The sequence below is a fragment of the Vanessa cardui genome, chromosome 11, assembly GCF_905220365.1.
Source record: "Vanessa cardui chromosome 11, ilVanCard2.1, whole genome shotgun sequence".
Classification (NCBI taxonomy): domain Eukaryota; kingdom Metazoa; phylum Arthropoda; class Insecta; order Lepidoptera; family Nymphalidae; genus Vanessa; species Vanessa cardui.
This window is the reverse complement of record NC_061133.1, coordinates 10373451-10391710: the sequence shown is the minus strand read 5'-3', so window position 1 is coordinate 10391710 and position 18260 is coordinate 10373451. Positions and strand designations below refer to the sequence as shown.

At 32.0% G+C, this 18260-nt stretch overlaps 2 protein-coding genes across 2 annotated transcripts; one reads left to right on the top strand and one right to left on the bottom strand.

The window, feature by feature from the left end:
• On the top strand, positions 1 to 3380 carry LOC124533399 (kallikrein 1-related peptidase b22-like). The gene is made up of 5 exons (XM_047108629.1): positions 1 to 181; positions 528 to 676; positions 1377 to 1555; positions 2203 to 2417; positions 2955 to 3380. The coding sequence occupies exons 1-5, from the start codon at positions 124 to 126 to the stop codon at positions 3341 to 3343; spliced, it is 990 nt and encodes a 329-aa protein (XP_046964585.1). The 5' UTR covers positions 1 to 123; the 3' UTR covers positions 3344 to 3380.
• A 916-nt stretch (positions 3381 to 4296) lies between these two features.
• LOC124533906 (L-ascorbate oxidase-like) lies at positions 4297 to 18260 on the bottom strand. The gene is made up of 9 exons (XM_047109483.1): positions 17990 to 18260; positions 17431 to 17781; positions 15523 to 15736; positions 13258 to 13421; positions 8177 to 8328; positions 7347 to 7554; positions 6575 to 6772; positions 6069 to 6207; positions 4297 to 4732 (listed from the first exon to the last, which is right to left on the bottom strand). Exons 1-9 carry the CDS (start codon positions 18111 to 18113, stop codon positions 4501 to 4503), a joined length of 1782 nt encoding a protein of 593 aa, XP_046965439.1. The 5' UTR covers positions 18114 to 18260; the 3' UTR covers positions 4297 to 4500.

Sequence of the window (18260 nt, the reverse complement as noted above, 5' to 3'; positions counted from 1 at the left end):
CACATTAACTTTGTACCAATTGGTTGCCTCTGATATGTATAATTATGCGAAAAAATAAATCGTGTGTGCATCTTCGAATGTTATATAAGCGTTAGCAAGGCAGATGACACAACAATATTCACTATGAACGTAATCGTTAATTTACTTTTTATACTTCTAAAATGTTACCTTTGCCTGTCGGGTAGGTAAAAAAATTACAATACGCATAAGACGATATATTTAGAAAACTATCTTTTTTTTAATCAGTTTGTAATAACAAAGCTTTTCTCAACAATACTCAACTTAGAAGCGGTTTTTTATTTAATTTTTGTATTAAAAAAGATGTGCTAATAATTACACTAATAAATTAAATTACGCTTATAATTTAATGTTTCAATATAATCTACCTAAAACATATGAAATTCGATTCTTATTTCAAATGTTGTGTTAATTCTTTATAACACAATAAATTTAATTTTATTTCTTCTAAATTCAAAAGTAGTAAATATGATTTCAGCTATATTTTATTTTTCTGATAAATGTTACAGCTTCAACCGGTAGTCAGTATTTAGATGGTAGAGTGGTGGGAGGTCACGAATCTAAACCCTATAGTCATCCTTATTTGGTGACACTCCAGTTAAGGTTCTTTTGGATCCGAGCTCATGTTTGCGGTGGCAGTATATTGAGTGAAAAATGGGTAAGTACTGATATGTGTATCATTGTTAATGTCAAACAATATAAGACAGTTTTTGTCATAATACATCTTTAAAATTTGCTCAACATTTAGAATCTGAATTAAGTAACAAAAAGAGTAAACGACTGTTGGGCTAAGGCCTCCTCTCTCTCTCCTTAGGAAGGGATTTAAAAGGGTTATATTAGGGTGTCTTAAATATAAATTAGGTTCATAATATTAATAAAGTTGAGTTTTGGGTTAAGACTACAGGGTATTGAGTTTCGAAGCTATGCATAAAAAATAATCTAAAAAGATTATTTTTTGTCATTATTCTGTAAAATGTCCTGCTCTGTACATAAGTTGTCAAGTATTTTGGCCTTTCTTTTAAAATGGTGTACATACCAAATAATAATTTCTCATTTATCTTATTATTATCTTTTCTTATTTAATTTAAGGTGATATTGGAAATGAACGTACAATACCTACTTAAAAAATAATTTGTTTTAGCAAATAATCTCGTGCTCTCATTAACGTATATCCAATATTCACCATCCACTATTTGTGCAACTTAGTAAAAGTTCCAAATTCTCTTCTTTACATGAAATATTTCAGACTACTTGTCTTTGTACAGAAGTACTAACTGTCCGTCTGTTATATAGTCTGTTATTGTATTAATATTTATAATAAGATACTCTTCTTTAAATGCTCTTTGTTATATTTCTAGGTCTTAACAGCTGCGCATTGTATCCAGGAATCGTTTCTTACTAGATGGCTACCAATGGACGCGATAGCTGGAGCCCACAATGTAAATAACTTTGGACCAAAAGCCCAAATAAATGCAATAGGAAAACGGTTTCCACATCCTCTATACCCAGGGTTAGCTTCCAATCACTTGACAACTACGTATTTTTGAAATAATTTCATATAATAATACTATAAATTGTGGTTTCATGGCTAAATCGCCGAAATATCGATAAAATAATTTTGTTCTACGTTAGAATTAGCTTAAAATTAAATGATATTTGCTAAAATTATGTCATCAATCTATCCAATCCTACCAGCGGTGTTTCGACAACACCGAAAATTCTTGACAGAAATGTGTCTTAAAGCACACGTTGGAATCACCATCTCTTCACAATTATACTCCTAATACTCGACGATCGGATATGACGGCGAAGAGATCAGAAGAAGGATAAAAGGCTTTAAGTTATTTTCGAGACGCGGTAAACTTCCTAAATCCTTGTCGCTACCGTGAATTTATTTGAAACGTTTAACAACGTTTTATGAATCAAATCCGGGATTTATACCATTAACCTGCAGCTGTATTATTGTGGTATTTCTTACATTACTAATGCGCCACAACACATTGTGTAACAATAACACTAAACATTGCTGTTTGAAGGTAGAATATATTAAAAGTACCACCTGGTACCCAAGCGGGTTTTCACCAAATCCTGCCACCAAGAGAAACTTAAGAATTAATAATTTATTTTATTAAGTTGTAAAGGTTTAACAGAAATTACACATCTCACAGATATTTTAATTTTCAGAGGTATCGGACCATACGATATAGCAGTACTACAAACGAGCAAACCATTCAGATTCACCAATGAAGTTCAACCAATAAACTTACCGTACAATAATTACAAGATCGACAACGACCCTCTGACATTAGCTGGATGGGGAGCTTTGAGGACAACATTTTTCATACCAGACTTACCGAGTAGATTACAAGAGGTTAAAGTTACTTACATCCCTTATCAAGGTAAGATAAAGTACAATATATTTGTATGTTATTATTTCGAAAGAATAAATAATTTTAAGACATAATAATTAGATAGAAAATTGAATCTATTTAAATTCCAATTCTAGACTATTGTACAAAAAATATGTACTTGAATTTGAAATTTGTAAAGCATAATTACATAGGAATTTTAAACGTGATGAGCAAACAAAATTTTGGATTTGATATAATGAACATGTGTATAAATATTTAATCAAAATTATTGTTTAATGTTAAAAAAAATATACTCAAATCATAGAAAATAAAATGGTGCCAATGAGGATTATTCGCACCATTTTATACGAAAGAAAATAATTAGCCCGGGTAATTTTTTTTTAATATCTTTCATGGGATTTTGAATTTAAATTTTATTTAATTTCATGACATTTGGCAAGTGTTTCACGACATTTGTAGTTACATTTTCAAGTTTTTGCACAACCAGATTTTTATTTCACTAATATATTAATCTAAAATATCTCAAGATAAATTTTCAATAATAAGATTATTATTTTATTTCAGAATGCTATGCAGCTATAGAAAAAATAAAAGACATCGACGAAAGTAATCCACTGGATAAAGACGCAAATATTTGTACCGGACCGCTATCAGGTGGGATCGCAGCTTGTAGCGGTGACTCAGGTGGACCTCTCATACAATATGCTCCGAGAGATGCATTTAACCGAATAAAAGAAGCAGCTGACGATTATGAAGATTATCTTGAAACTGATGATACTGAAAGAAATTCTATAGAGTATAAAATGGCCAATACCAATGATACCGAAAGAATCCCAGTTGTTCTCGGTATTGTGTCATGGGGGATGTCTCCTTGTGGCGATAAGGGAGCCCCAACTGTGTATACCAAGGTTTCTGAATATGTCGACTTCATAAATGAATATACTAAATCTTAAAAAATAAATTAGGCCGTCTCTTTAATGTACATTCAGAGTAAGAGGTTCGTCACCTTAAGATCTATTTTCGTGTGGTCAGTATGAGCGATAATCTGCTTTACTGATTGAGAATGACATATTGCGTTGCAATGGTTTCATGTTTAGATTCAAAGGGTACTAAGAGCATAAGGCTTGATAAAGGAATAAATTTGAAAACTGACGAAGGTTTTCTTACTCTGACTGCACCTATGAAGGCAATTTTCGGGTAATATAGGATTGAATAATAATTTTTTTTTTTTTATAATTTCCATTTATTGTTATTGTATTAATATTTAACAACTTATACATTTCCTGTTTACTTTTTCGAATAATTCTTGTCGTCTTCGTAGTTCGTCAATCTAATCCTATAAATATTATCTACCACTAAACACATATTATCTTTTCCATTAATGTAAAACTACTCAGACTGAACGTTTCTTGTGTAAAAACTTTTTCAATTTAGTACTTTTTGTAATAACAGGAAATATAACATGGACTAACAAAGTTTTAACGAATATTTTAATGAAAATTGGTGTGGCATAATCAATTTCGATGCCAACGCACAGGGTGCAAACCCTGAATATTAATTTAGTCTATTGATACTATATATAACACATCAAAACCACACTCTCGCTAACCTCAAAAGAGTCATTGAAGCAGAGAAAACCGCTACAAAATATCACAAGATAGAATACGATAGGTGAAATGTTGAATTTCGCTGTTGTGACACGCGATTTTGATATATCTGTCTATTTAATTTTAATATCATATTTGTCTACATCGCATAGCACCTTCTGGTATTTGAAGCTCATTTTCTGTTTTCTTAGTTTTTGCTCATTTACTTTTGAGTTGTTCTTATAGAATAGTTTTGGAAACATTGTCTTATAATGTTCCTTCCTCGAAAATTATTTATTTATACGAATTTCTAAGAAATACTTTTTATTTTATTCGCTTTCAATCTTCATATATTACTTTATAACTTAAATCGACTGCAGAAGTACCTTCATATTCAAAGTCACGGCACAGCCCATAAATAAATAAACTTAATTATATTTAATTATGTACAACTTAATTGTTATATATTTCGACTTATTTATCTAATTATGTACATTTTCAACCTCTTGTTAAGTCTATTGGAATCAATTAAGTAATACATCAGCTGGTCTATAGTTACCACAGCTAGGTAATGAATCTAGAACCAGTTTAGGTATAGAAAGAGGAACGCTTATTATAATAGCAACTGGTAGAGTGAAAGAACATGACCTACACTCCAGGAGCCAACTTCCACCCACGGTTGGTGTAAATCTCACAACCGTCAATCCCTTATTTGGAACCATAAAAGTGTCCTTCACTGGTGGATTTTTTAAGTTCCTGGAAGCAAATACAATCAAAATTAAAATTCTATGCAACTATCTAATCAAAATCATCTAGCTAAAGTAGTTGTTGCGTTTGAACAAGAGAAGTAATAAAAAAAAAATTCTTTAAAATTAAAAACAACGCACATAAAGAATAATTATTTTGCGATGTCATTGACTTTTATGATAAAAAGGTTTCCATTCATAGCAAATAGTATAAAAAAATCAACAACGAACATATATGAATATTTTATTTATGATATTGGTTGGCGGACGAGCATCTGATGGTAAGTGGTCACCACCGCCCATAGACAATAGCGCTGTAAGAAACATTAACCTTTCCTTTCATCATTTCATTTCATTTACACCAACCTTGGCAACCAACCTTGGGAACTAAGATATTACGTCCCTTGTGCCTGTAGTTTCACTGGCTCACTTTCCCTTCAAATATATTTGGATGAATAAGAAATATATTTGGATGAATAATAAGCCCCTTTTATTTTCCAAGAAACCGCAGCAAGCACACATAAATTATAAAATACAGATACATCAGTAACGCTTAAATAAGACGTGGATCAAAACCACACTCTCGTCAACCTCAATTTTTAATAGAAGTAGTAGCTGGACAGCAAATTGTTCATTGGTTTGAAACCAAAATCTGTACATCTCGTAATGCATAATAAGTCTTGATACTAAAATATACTTCTGTAATATACTACTTCGTACATCATGTACATAAACACACACAAATGTATATGTAAAAAATTTGGACTCTAAACATCGAGCCAAATGTAAATAGAAATGACAAAATCAGATGTTATAAAATTATTATTCACAGATTTTACAACTACATTAATTAAAAGTGTTAATTTTTTTATCATAATTCCCACGAGGTCATCATTAGAACGGTCATTATTAATTGTCTTTTATTATAAGTCAAATAAAAATATAAACTAATTTATGTTCTTTTGTTTAAAATACTAATATTACTCTTAATTGCACATAAGAAACTGATTTACATCAAAAAGTACAATACGTGGTACATACAATGTGGCTATTATAAAATTTGTTCTCCATTCGATAAAAAGATTAGAAGTTTATTGCACTTTACTGCTCCAGTCCTCAGGTAGGTATCCAGAGTAACAGATTTACAGGTGTCTCACAACGATTACCTTAACGATGAAAGCACCATTGAATTTCCCGGACTTGGACTAGCAATTTTCAGTCAAGATGAAGATGTACTGATATCAACCCGCATGGCTATGTTATCTCCCGTAAATCCCCTAACTGTTAAGACTTAAATGGGCTCTTTACGAACGCATTATACTAATAATTATAAAGAATTATAATACCTTGGAATTTTCCCATCGCGTTCCAGTCTTTGAATCTCTTCCTTGGTTATGGGTTTATTGTCAGGACTTCGCCAGGTCGTAACCACTTGCAAACCATAACCGTGCATATGAAATGTATAGGTATCGTTATTTCTTTGTCCTGAAATTACATACATTGTATTATGTCGAACTATTAAACAAAAAATGATTAAAATTTCTATTCTAATTTAAAAATATTTATATTTGCGCACACACTTGTATATATTATCATTCTTCGCACGGTCGCAATGCTGATACTAAATATACTACAGATGTTTTTTGTTTCTTTACCATATTGTCTATGTATTATATACAAAAACCTTCCTCTCAAATCACTCTATTTACTAAAACAAAACACATCAAAATCCGTTGCGTAATTTTAAAGGTCTAAGCAGACATAGAGACCGACAGCGGTAAACGACTTTCTTTATACTATGCAATGATAATGAACGTTATAAACCAAAAAATATCACACAGCATAACCATACCTTCGTTTGCTAAGACCAATTCCACAACTTCGTTGAGTTTGGCATTTAAAACGAGTACACATTGAGGCTGCTTGTTACTCGCTTCCTCTCCTACGAGACAGATGGTTTCTGAACGAACATCGCGCGGTTTCAGTAGATACGGCGCGTTAGGGTAAAGGAAGTTTTTACCGTTTATTTGGAGAACATTATCAAGTGACGCTGAAAAAGAAGACAATTTTGAATTTAGAATAACACTTGTAAATTTTTTCATAGCTAATATTAAGACAAATATGTTAATATGGATGATCGACGTTGCTAGTACAAAAAACATCATAATTTAGGCTTATTATAAAGGGTAGCAATCTTAAAAAAACATATGTATTATTTACATCATCGTCATCGTCATCATCAACAGCCTGTAAATTTTTCACTGCTGGGCTAAAACCCTTTGAAGAGAAGGATTGGAGCATATTCAACCTGTCTGCTCTTATGAGGGTTTTTAGATACACATTTGGCAAAATTTCGTTTAAATTAGTCACACGCAGGTTTCCTCACGATGTTTTCATTCATCGCCGAGCACGAGATGAATTACACACATAAATTAAGCACATGAAGACTTAGTATTGCTTGCCTGGGTTTGAACCCGCAATCATCGATTAAGATGCACGCGTTAACCACTGGGACATCTCGGTATTATTTACAAACATTACAAATTGGTTCAAGATAGTACCATAGCTAGATTAAGAAATTGGACGAATTCCAGAAGAAACTCATATCTTATCTGAATACTTACAAAGCGCGGCTGGTATAAAAGGCTTGTTTGGCACGGCGTCGCTTATATAACGGAAATCAATGTCGTTGTCCTTGAACTTAGGATAAGTTTTATCGATTCCGAGATATATCGACTTGACGCTACTGACAGAAGGCACATCTCTTTGCGATTGCAATTGTTGACCGCTGATCGTCTCTCGCGTTTCCAATCCGGGATATGTCTCCAGGTTCTGAAATTAAAAGATTTAAAGGCATTTAGTGATTATTATTAAAGTATATTAGAGTTATCGATGTATATACTATGGAACGCGCGTTTCTACGCGTTTAATTTTATAAGTATGCATTAGTTTGAGTGAGTGACACTCGTGCTTACAATATGTATTGGTGTTGGTAAGCTGACTCTCAGTAAAGACAGGAAAAAATACAAATCAAATTATAATTGTTTGTTTTTTTTTTATAAGAAATATTTAATTTGACAAGGAGTATCGCGCCTTCGTGAGTCTATCTATACTTAACATCATTGAAAATTGAAGTAATATTAAAAAATGATATATTTTGTAACTTATACACTCACGTGAAATAAAATACATAAGTAGTTACCAACAATTAATTTATACTTGTAGGTACACTATTATATAAATCACAAGAGTTTCGTTTGTTATAACGCGCTAATCTCAGGATATGCTGATATACAATTTGGAAAATATTTATTTACTGAGAAAAATCCGATGTTTAAATATTATGTTAGACTATACATCACGCTACGGTCAATGTGCTGAACGTCTAAAAACGTCTAAAAATTATTAATATATGACATAGAACATACAATTAAGTTTAAAGTTAAATCTTTACCGGTTCTTCAGTTAGCATAGAAGTATAGTTGAAGCCAGAATAAAGAAGCATAGCGCGGGCTTTCAATCCTTCACAATCTCCCTGACCGGTGACGTCAATCCAGTACCCGCCAGTTGGTTGATCCGATCTCACGACCACATCCATGCGCTCTCCTGAAATAAGTAACAAAGTTTTATCAATGTCTCCACCGGTGTCTGGAGTCCTGGTATATTTTATCCATATATTTTTTTTGGTCGTGATTAAATTGTCAAAACCATTCAGAACCGAAGTTGATATTATCGTCTCCACTGATGTCTGACGGCCTGGTATAATTTATCCTGAAATCTTTTATCGTTTTATGATTCTGGTTATATTATCTTCTATTTTAATCACATTTGTGTTTCAGCCAGAAAACATTGCTCGTTAATCTCGTTATGCTTATTTGTCGCCATTTTATTTAATCATTATTAATGCGTTAATTATTTTAGAACTGGCAACTCTATCGAAATTTATTTAAGTGTACCGTCACTTATGTGCATTAAAATATTTGTTTATTTTGAAAATTAAAACGATACTGTTTTATAAAATATTGAAGCATAATATCGCGTCCATCTTAACCGAAGTTTGCAGGTTCATACGAAGACGACCACCACTGAGTTTTCATGAGATTAAATTGTGCGGTAATTTTAATATAAATTAATATTAACATAAAACATATAGCTAATGTAAATTTACAAAGGCAATGCATTACAATCTTGTGAGTAAGATTCATAGAATCCAGTTATTTCTCCGTGTAATATATAAAAACTGTTCGGTCTTGTGATGATAATATGTTCGCAATGACATTGAATATACAGATATAGTTTCTCAACTTCGCCAAGGTAACCTTTATTTCTCAAGATTAATATCTTATTATTATATTAATAAAACAATGCTTTAGGTATTAGCTTAATTGCGGATAACTTATTCTTTATTTTTCTTTTTAAGAATTTGGAAATACGTATCCTACGTGAAGTAAGCAATACTAGACATATTAATAAAATAAAAACCTTTGTTGTTATAAATGTATAATCTAAATGCCCACATTAACGACCCCGAAGCTGAAGACACGGTGAGGGTACCACTGATATTTTAGTGGGTATACCATTGTTATATATACCGGGACGCTCGCGGAGTTCTGGTTAAGTCCCACATGGGGTATCGTCACTAACCGCTTCCACGTGGGGGTAAAAAGTACGTGTTTCTTTAGCGAAAAAAACGTCCACATTTGTGTAGTATATATAATATATACTACACCACTGTAGACATACAAGCAATTGTTTCCTACTTTTACTTAATAATTTGTGAATATGCGCTGTTTTTCAGATCAATAAATAATATTTATTCATAATATAATTATTAGAGTCTTCACGCTTCTGTTGGTCTAGGGCCTCCACTGGTCCAGGACTTCCAGACCTTTAAATCCGTCTCTGATCATAATGTAAAAAAGTAAAGTAACATACAAAGTACAGCAACATAACAAAGTAAGTTAAGGCCTGTTCTTCCATTAAGGAGAGTCCTTGGAACATATTCCTCCAGCAAATGTATCAATAAGTTCTTTATTTTGAAGTCGGTTGGCTGCGAGTATTATGTTGTCATCAGCTTACATCCGTGGCGCATTATCAAAGAAATTTCAAAACATTCGAACCGTTACAGCGCGAACTACGTGGTGAAATCAGCTTTCAATTACCTATCTTCCGTATAAATAAAAATATAGCAATATATTATATAATTTTATTAACAAATACTAACTGTAAAAATATATAAAACAAATAAAACTATAAACGCAATTCATTAAAATTTAAATAACTGTTATTTACTTAAACAAAATCAAATTTTGTAAAAAATTTAATTTTATAATAGTGTATAAAACACTGAGGAATTTATTCGAGCGAGCTAATCTCAGGATCGATAGTTCCGATTTGTAACATATTTGTGGCAAGTTTTTTTGTTGGTTATTGGTTGGCGGAAGAACATATGGGCCACCTAATCACAAGTAGTCACAATGACCAATTGCGCTGTATAAACTATTAACCATTCTTTTACATCTTCTTTACATCGCCAATGCGCCACCAACCTTGGGAACTATTTTTATATCCCTTGTCCCTTCAAACCGGAACACAACAATACTGAGTAGTGTTGTTTGGCGGTAGAAGGCGGGCTTGCACAGAGCATTACCACGAAGTAAAATACTTAATAGGAATTATTTGTAAAACATTTCGTAAAACATTCAATATCAACAAATATATCAAATAAAATGAAAATAATCCTTTGACCTACATTTTTTTTGTTACTACATAAAAGGTAGTCTATCAAATATCACCCGATCGGTATGTAGTCGCGTCTATCAAGTTCATTCGTTTGTAGTCAACGCCTATCATTGACATTGCAATGAGTGTAATATAAGCCATTAATTAAGGTAATGAAATACTCTCTGGATATTATTGTATATTTGTTGAATTAAATAATATATAAAAAATTAAGCTCTTAACCCGCACTCTATAAATTTTAAATCAAGGTATATTCGTTATATTGTTAATTCATAATATAAGTTATCTTTAATTTCAATAGTATACATTTTATTTATACAGTATATAAAGAATATTTTTGATATAAATTATAAATATATTGAATGGTGTCCCAAAGATTATTATGTTTTGTATTATATGTGCATAAATATACGTATTTCGATATTTTATTCCTATTTTATAATTTAAAAAAATCCGCTTTTTTTTAATTAACAAAGAGAGGAATACTAGAAATATTCAATCGATGTCATGTTTAAGATTTATAGCTAATGCAAAGTAACTCACACTGATTCCGGATAACAGATACACTACCACAACGCGTGAAAATAACATAACATTAATATTGCGATTTACAAAGACCAGTTTATAATTTCACACATTTAAAAGCAAATAATACATATAAATAATGATGCATCGATCCCAACACGAGACAGAAAACCATATATTATTCCCATCTCGAGACACGTGACAAAGCACCGAGGTAAAAAAATCACACTTTCAATAGGTATTTTACGAGGCAATTGGATAGAAAGTGAAAATAAACAGCGTAACCGGTTTGTTGACCTTAAACTCCGAAGTATAACACGCCAAACCTTTCTCCTCTTACTCGAGCGAGGGAAATATAAACATGGTTATAGGCGCTATAGTCGTAACTTAAACAAAATTTTCTGTTATATGATTATTAGTACTAATAAATATCTTGACGATTCTCTATCGATTTCGAATTTGGAACCGGTAGTGTCATATTAAATTGTCACACCTGGTTAAATCACAATACAAACGTGCTTATATAAGAGTACATTGGTATAAATCATTTTGGAGAATTTACTAAGATTATAAACCAAACAAGTTTAATTTCTATTTAACAAGTTGCCTGACTCTAGTTGCAACAAGTTCACTGACGGTTCGAATGAACTTGATTATTCTTGACTAATCGCTCCAAATCAAATCATGCTAGACCAATTTCCTTGATTCAATAGAGAACATTGCTTATTGTTATTTTTAATAAAACACTTGCACCGGTACGCAAAAGAAAATATGCCCTTCTTTAGTCTAATATCTAACTTAAAAGAGTGCTATAATTTTGAGAACAAATTCAGAGTCTATGTGCTCCTATAGGATTATAAGAGCATAGAATTAGAATGGTCTCCGGATATAAGCAAACAACTGTGCTGTATAATATCTCTGGACGTTTTATGATTTTATAATCAGAGTCAGGGAAAATAATGTGAATCAGCGTTGAAGACGAATTCTCGCGATAATATCCCGCGTAGTTGGTTTCTTCTCCGTTGGGAAAAGCCACCGTCACCGGAATCAGTCAGGAAAATAATAAACGAACATTATTAAATTTACATAAAAGTCCCTTCCAAAGATTTGATACATATTATATAATAATAATATTACAGAGATACTAAATGAAAAAGCACGATTCGATTTGTAAACAGTGTTATCGTAACTCGCTATAATATACTGCGATGAATCATCTTCTTCTATCTTAATACATATATTTAAATGCCAACGTGGATGAGTCATTGACCTTCTAACAGATTGACTGATTCTATAATTTTTCTTTATTACGTCCTGGATAGTTTAATTTTAATTAAACCGGTTTAGTGGGATCTATTCTGTTCTGTACGCAATCGGAAAAAGCATCAGAAAGATTCATTCATTCATTCATTACTATTCAAATGATAATCAAATTTTAACTGTAGACAAAATAACAATATATAAAAAACGTATTAGAACTAGCAGACCCTTTTCTATAGCTACAATATAAGCTGAATTATATTTTACGACAATTTTAATCCAAAAATCTTCTCTGAAATACACTGATTATAATGATAAAAATTTAATGTCAAAATATTCAGCAGCAGCAGATTTGAAAAGATTAAACTAGACTTTAGTTTTTAAACCTTATCTTAATATGACATATACAAATCGATATACATTTATTCACTTTCAAATGGTCACCACCTGACCTCATAACAACTGTTTAGACAGACAAATTGATACAACACATAGATTATATCACACTTAACAGATGTAATTGTAAAAACAAACATATTCTTCGTAAAAGAAATCCGGAAATTTTGTGAAAGGTTTTTATGCTAATTTATCTGTGTGTGTAGATATCACACATTCATCAGTTATACTGTGATTGATAGCGGATTAATCATATAAGGGATGAGAAATATTACAACAACAACAACAGCCAGTAAATTTCCCTATGCTGGACTAAGGTCCCCTCTCCCATAGAATAGAAATATTGGAACATTTTACACCACGCTATTCCAATGCGAGAATTTCTACGAAATTTGACACATGCAGGTTTCCTCGCGATGTTCTCCTTCACCACTGAGCACGAGATGGATTATAAACAAAAATAAAGCACATGAATATTCAGTGATACTGCCTGGGTTTGAACACGTAATCATCCGTTAAGATTCGCGTTCTAACCACTGAGCCATCTCGCCTCGTAATATTACGCAGAGTATAAAAGTCGCTTAATATAAGAAATAATAAAAATAATAATACCTGGATATAGTTTAACAGCTGACGTCATAACTGGTTGAACAGATTTCCCATCGGTCGCTATGACGGTCATCATATGGCGATAAGCGTGAATTACTAGAGGACATTCTAAGGCGATTGCGTTGACCAATCGTAACCGGTATCCGTAGCCTGGTATCACAAATATCCTGCAACGAAATATTTTAATAAAACATGTTTTGACTCTGCGCAAAGTTTTGGTTGCATTCGTATTTAATCATTCCTATCCAAACTCTTTGGTTACTGATATCATGATTACCAAGTCTTTTAATATATTTTTAAGAAGTTTGATTTTGGAATTAAATTCTTATAAACATAATGATCTCTTCCTAACTTGTATATAATAAATTATTCGTAATTTTGACTTCATAGTAAGGAATTGTACGAACACTTTTGTGCATATAATTATTTCAAATTATATAAAATTTGCATGTGTGGTCATTTCTGCACATTATATCATCGTGTCCATTAAAAAGTATTTTGTAAATTAGACGTATGTTTGAGAATTGCAATTTGTACCGAGCGCATCATTTAATCCCGATTATGTAACACAATTTTGCATAACACCGTAAAAAAGTTTATATTAAATTATTTTCCTTCTATATTTCTAAGTCTGTGATTAAATCTAGCTATTATAATTTGCATAACCACAAACGCGATTAGAACAATACGTACAAATAATAAAAGTTATATTGTCGTTATAATTTCATCTTTCTAATGCACTATGTTGCAGATGTACTTTCTAATCAACTTTAAACTGTTTGTAATTCCGTCAACAGTTGTATGTTACAATTCGCGATGTCATAATACTTATAGTACGACACAAATTAGATGTAGCATCGGAAAATGCAATGAAATGAAAATAAAACCGATTACTGTTTCTGTTTTTGATTCGATTTACACGACCAGCTCCTTATCGCTCTATTCGACACTATTCGTCGCTATAGATTCCCGCGTCAGTTCAACCCAAGAAAACAAGTGCATGTAAACCGACGTATCAAATTGACAAATATATTAGGTCATTTGATATTACAAGTTATTACGTTTGTGTAAAGATCATATTCATATGAGAAATAAACATTAGTAATGTGGGAGAGCGTTCTCAATTCGGATGTGATCGGTTTTACGAATTTTGCCAATGCTACATCTAAGTTGTGTCGTACTATACATGAGTGACTGAGAACTGTCAAAGCACACACTTATCAACCCGCACTTACGGATGAAATCACCAACTTTTTAAATTTAAATTTGTTATTTGAATAAGAACTTTTTACACAATCTATACATATAATAAAATTGCAGTGTCTGTTTGTAACATTAAAATAGCCCTGTTTTACTCAATGCATATGTACCTACACACTGTGCATATACCAAAATACATTTTTTACAATTTTTGTCTATCTGTCTGTCGGATTGTTCTGGCTAATCTCTAGAAGAGCTGTACCGATTTTGACGGGACTTTCACTGATAGATAACTGATGTAATAAGGAGTAACTTAGGCAACAAAAATAGTTTTTTTGTTAAATTCAAATGCGTACAAAATCACGGGCACAGCAAGTTATGTATATATAATATGTTATATTTATTATCCTATAATTGATAGATTTTATTTATCACTTAAATATATGTCAATGTTATCATGTAAATGTTTTGGCATATTCAACTTTGCAGTTCTGATTCCAGTAATTTTTATAATTTATTGTCGACTTACGTTACTGATCAGTCGGTAAAGCAATGTTGACATACGCTCTATCATAGAAAGCTGAGCGAGCATATCCGAAAGAAGTCGATAATTCCCCGATCAATAAGTGAAACTGAGAAAACTATTGTTACATTACATAAGATGATCTTCTAAAACAGGCTTAGTGTCTTACAGAACGAATGCGAAAGTAATATGCCCAGTATTTCTATATAGCATGAAACAAAGTCGTTTCCCGCCTACCCTAGATTTTAGGTTTAGCTTAAACCTTTTAAACTATTTTAATTACTATACAAATTAATTCAAAAGAAAGGTTTATATTGAAACAAGTTTAGCTAGAGGAAAGTCAAGAATTATAAATTTCCTAGCTCGAAATATAAAAAAAAATCTTTTGATGTATTCATATTATGTGTTCTGCAATCCTAAAGTCGTATAAAGACCCTTATCGTATTCAAATGAAGGATTATCCCAATTCCCAACTCATATTGCTAACATTTAATACGAACTCATTACTAATAAGGATATTTTCAACCTCGTAGCGCGATACTTACTTAGTGCTTACTTCATCACCATTAATCACTAAACCATCCGGTCGTATCTGCTTTGTGTCTTCAAGTTTCGCTGTCAGTAATTCCGGAAATCTAGCGCCAATTAGTAATGTATGTTCGTCACTTCTATCATAGTCGTATAATGCAGCGTGTGGTTCCAAAGGTTGCGGCTGGTCAACTATGAGAGCTCCGTAAACACCATCGCTCTGATGTAGAACTGTAACAAGTACGTATTTACAAACACGAGTTGTCACCTGCGATTTCGCTTGCCTTTTATGAGACGGTCGTGAGGAGTTACGCATAAAAGAGTAACTTTATTCCATCCTTGGAGTTCATGCTTAGGTAACACCCTGTGAATTTCCCACTGCTGGGATAAAGCGTCATCTTCCACTAAGGAGAGGGTTTAGAACATATTTCACCACGCTGTTCCAATGTGGGTTGGTGTAATGCACATGTGGCAGAATTTCGATGAAATTAGACATGCAGGTTTCATCACGATGTTTTTCCCTCACCGTCGAGCACGAGATGAATTATAAACACAAATTAAGCACATATATATATAATGGTGCTTGCCTGGGTTTGAACTCGCAATCATCGTTTAAGATGCACGCGTTCTAACCACTGGGCCATCTCGGCTCATGGAGTTCAACAAATTTATTTTAGTTGTTTGGCCGTTAAAAAGTAACAGATATATTAATAGACAGACAGTTTTTTTTGTATTAACGATATAAGTAAAGATAGTATTATTAGTATTTAATAACAACAAAAGTAAATCGAAACGGAATTATAATATACATAGAATATAATTTGTTATTTAAAAAAAGAAAGTCTAATTCCTCTTAATACCATACTCAAGTGGATTTATGATGTTCACCGTAAAAGTCATTTACTTTCTCCTTCTATTAAACAAGATAACCACATAAGATTCTATCTCAGAATTAGAAATTGAAAAGGTACAATATTCTCATTGTATAATAGACTTTACTAGAAAACTATTTCTTTTAAATATAAGATAATTCGTATACTTTCCAACAAAAAAGTTTTTAAAGAGAGCGTTTACTCAGACATGACCGTTTTTGAAATAAAATGTTAAAAAGACTCGAATAAAATTATTTCGAATCCACCGAATAGATTCAGCACAAAAAATATGCAAATGATAAATTCGTAAAACTTTTTGTCGTATCACGTAACTTAAAAAAAACCGAGCTGTTTTATACAACGCGAAATTTTATATTTCAATCCTAACCTAAGTAAAATGATTATTAGTAATTAAATTAAACTTAAGTACTAATAATTATAAGTATTAATTCAAAACGAGTGTGACTGTTTTTACCGTTCCAGTTGCGTTGGGTACCATCCACTAACTTCAATACCAAAGTTATTCTACCATATAATAACAACACTTTGTATTTAATGGTGAGTCATATTATAAGTGGTTTATATTTCTTGAGGGGTATTTGCGTAACAGTGACTGGTTAAGGGGCTCATTCGAAAAATATTTTTAAAAAATCATCTAGAAAGAAATAGAGATGTCTACGAACGGATAAACTAAACGATGACTAGAGATTTCAATGAATGAAAAAAAAAATTGTTAGTGAATGGTGAAATTGAATGTTGAATTTCTCTATAATCTGGATGTTTATAAAGTGTCAAATCTGAAGAAGATAGTGTCGGTAAAGGTACTTTAAATATATTTTCTAGGTGGTAGGGCTTTGTGGAAGCCCGTCTGGGTAGGTACCACCCACTCATTAGTTATTCTACCGCCAAACAACAGTAATTAGTATTGTTTGTAATTAGTATTGTTACAAACTACAGGCACAAGGGACATAGCATCATAGTTCCTAAAGTTGGTGGCGCATTGACGATTTAAGGAATAGTTAATATTATTCCATAAAAAAATTTTTATCTTACCTGAATCTGAATGATAGAAAAACGTCCCAGGGGACGAAGCAGCGAACGCATATTCGTAAACAGATCCATAAGAAATCGGACACTGTGTTATCATCGGTACTCCATCCATATACGGAGTGCCTTTCTGTTCGATGCCATGCCAATGAATCGTAATATCTTGACTGGGTATTTTGTTTTTAACTATAACTACAATGATGTCATTTAAACAGACATGGATTACTGGTCCCGGGGTTTGACCGTTAATAGCTAACGCCGGCCTTTCATCATCACCAAATGCTGGACTTATTTCGAAATCATAATGACACCGTCGAGGTTTCACATTGAATTTGCAAGGTCGGTTACACGATTTGTCTGAAACACACACCATGTAATGAAACATCGTCTAATTATCTTTTGTTTTGCATTCAAAACAAATGAATAACTCAAATAACATTTCAAACTTTTATTGACAATCGACTAAAAATGTCATTAATTTATTTTCAAATGTAATTTAAAGTCTTCGCAACAAGTATGAATTATAACTTATATATATAATAAAAAAGTATTTATTGGGACTTACCAGAACTTTTAGTGGTGTCAGTTAGAAAAATATTCTCCTTATTTGGCAAAATACTTTCCAGAGATGCTTTGCTATTGTTGCTAACATTAGCAATAATAAACAACGAAAGTATTAATAACCTCATCTTAATGACACAAAAAGCACAAACAATTAAGCGACGTAACCATTTAATGAAAAGAAGATCACTTAACGGTGTCTCAGTATTCAATATTTTTGCTACAAATTTTATCGTAATTTTTTGTCCAAACAACGTTATAACCCGCTCGGTTTG

What these genes read in the sequence shown, in the direction of transcription:
- LOC124533399 (XM_047108629.1), top strand. Translation starts at nt 124, where the DNA reads ATGAACGTAATCGTTAATTTACTTTTTATACTTCTAAAATGTTACCTT. An exon ending in ATGTTACCTTTGCCTGTCGG is followed by an intron (nt 182 to 527) that starts GTAGGTAAAAAA and finishes TAAATGTTACAG; the next exon opens with CTTCAACCGGTAGTCAGTAT. An exon ending in GTATATTGAGTGAAAAATGG is followed by an intron (nt 677 to 1,376) that starts GTAAGTACTGAT and finishes TTATATTTCTAG; the next exon opens with GTCTTAACAGCTGCGCATTG.
- LOC124533906 (XM_047109483.1), bottom strand. Translation starts at nt 18,113, where the DNA reads ATGAGGTTATTAATACTTTCGTTGTTTATTATTGCTAATGTTAGCAAC. An exon ending in AGCTGTTAAACTATATCCAG is followed by an intron (nt 8,329 to 13,257) that starts GTATTATTATTT and finishes TACTTATTTCAG; the next exon opens with GAGAGCGCATGGATGTGGTC. An exon ending in CGCGATGGGAAAATTCCAAG is followed by an intron (nt 4,733 to 6,068) that starts GTATTATAATTC and finishes ATTTGCTTCCAG; the next exon opens with GAACTTAAAAAATCCACCAG.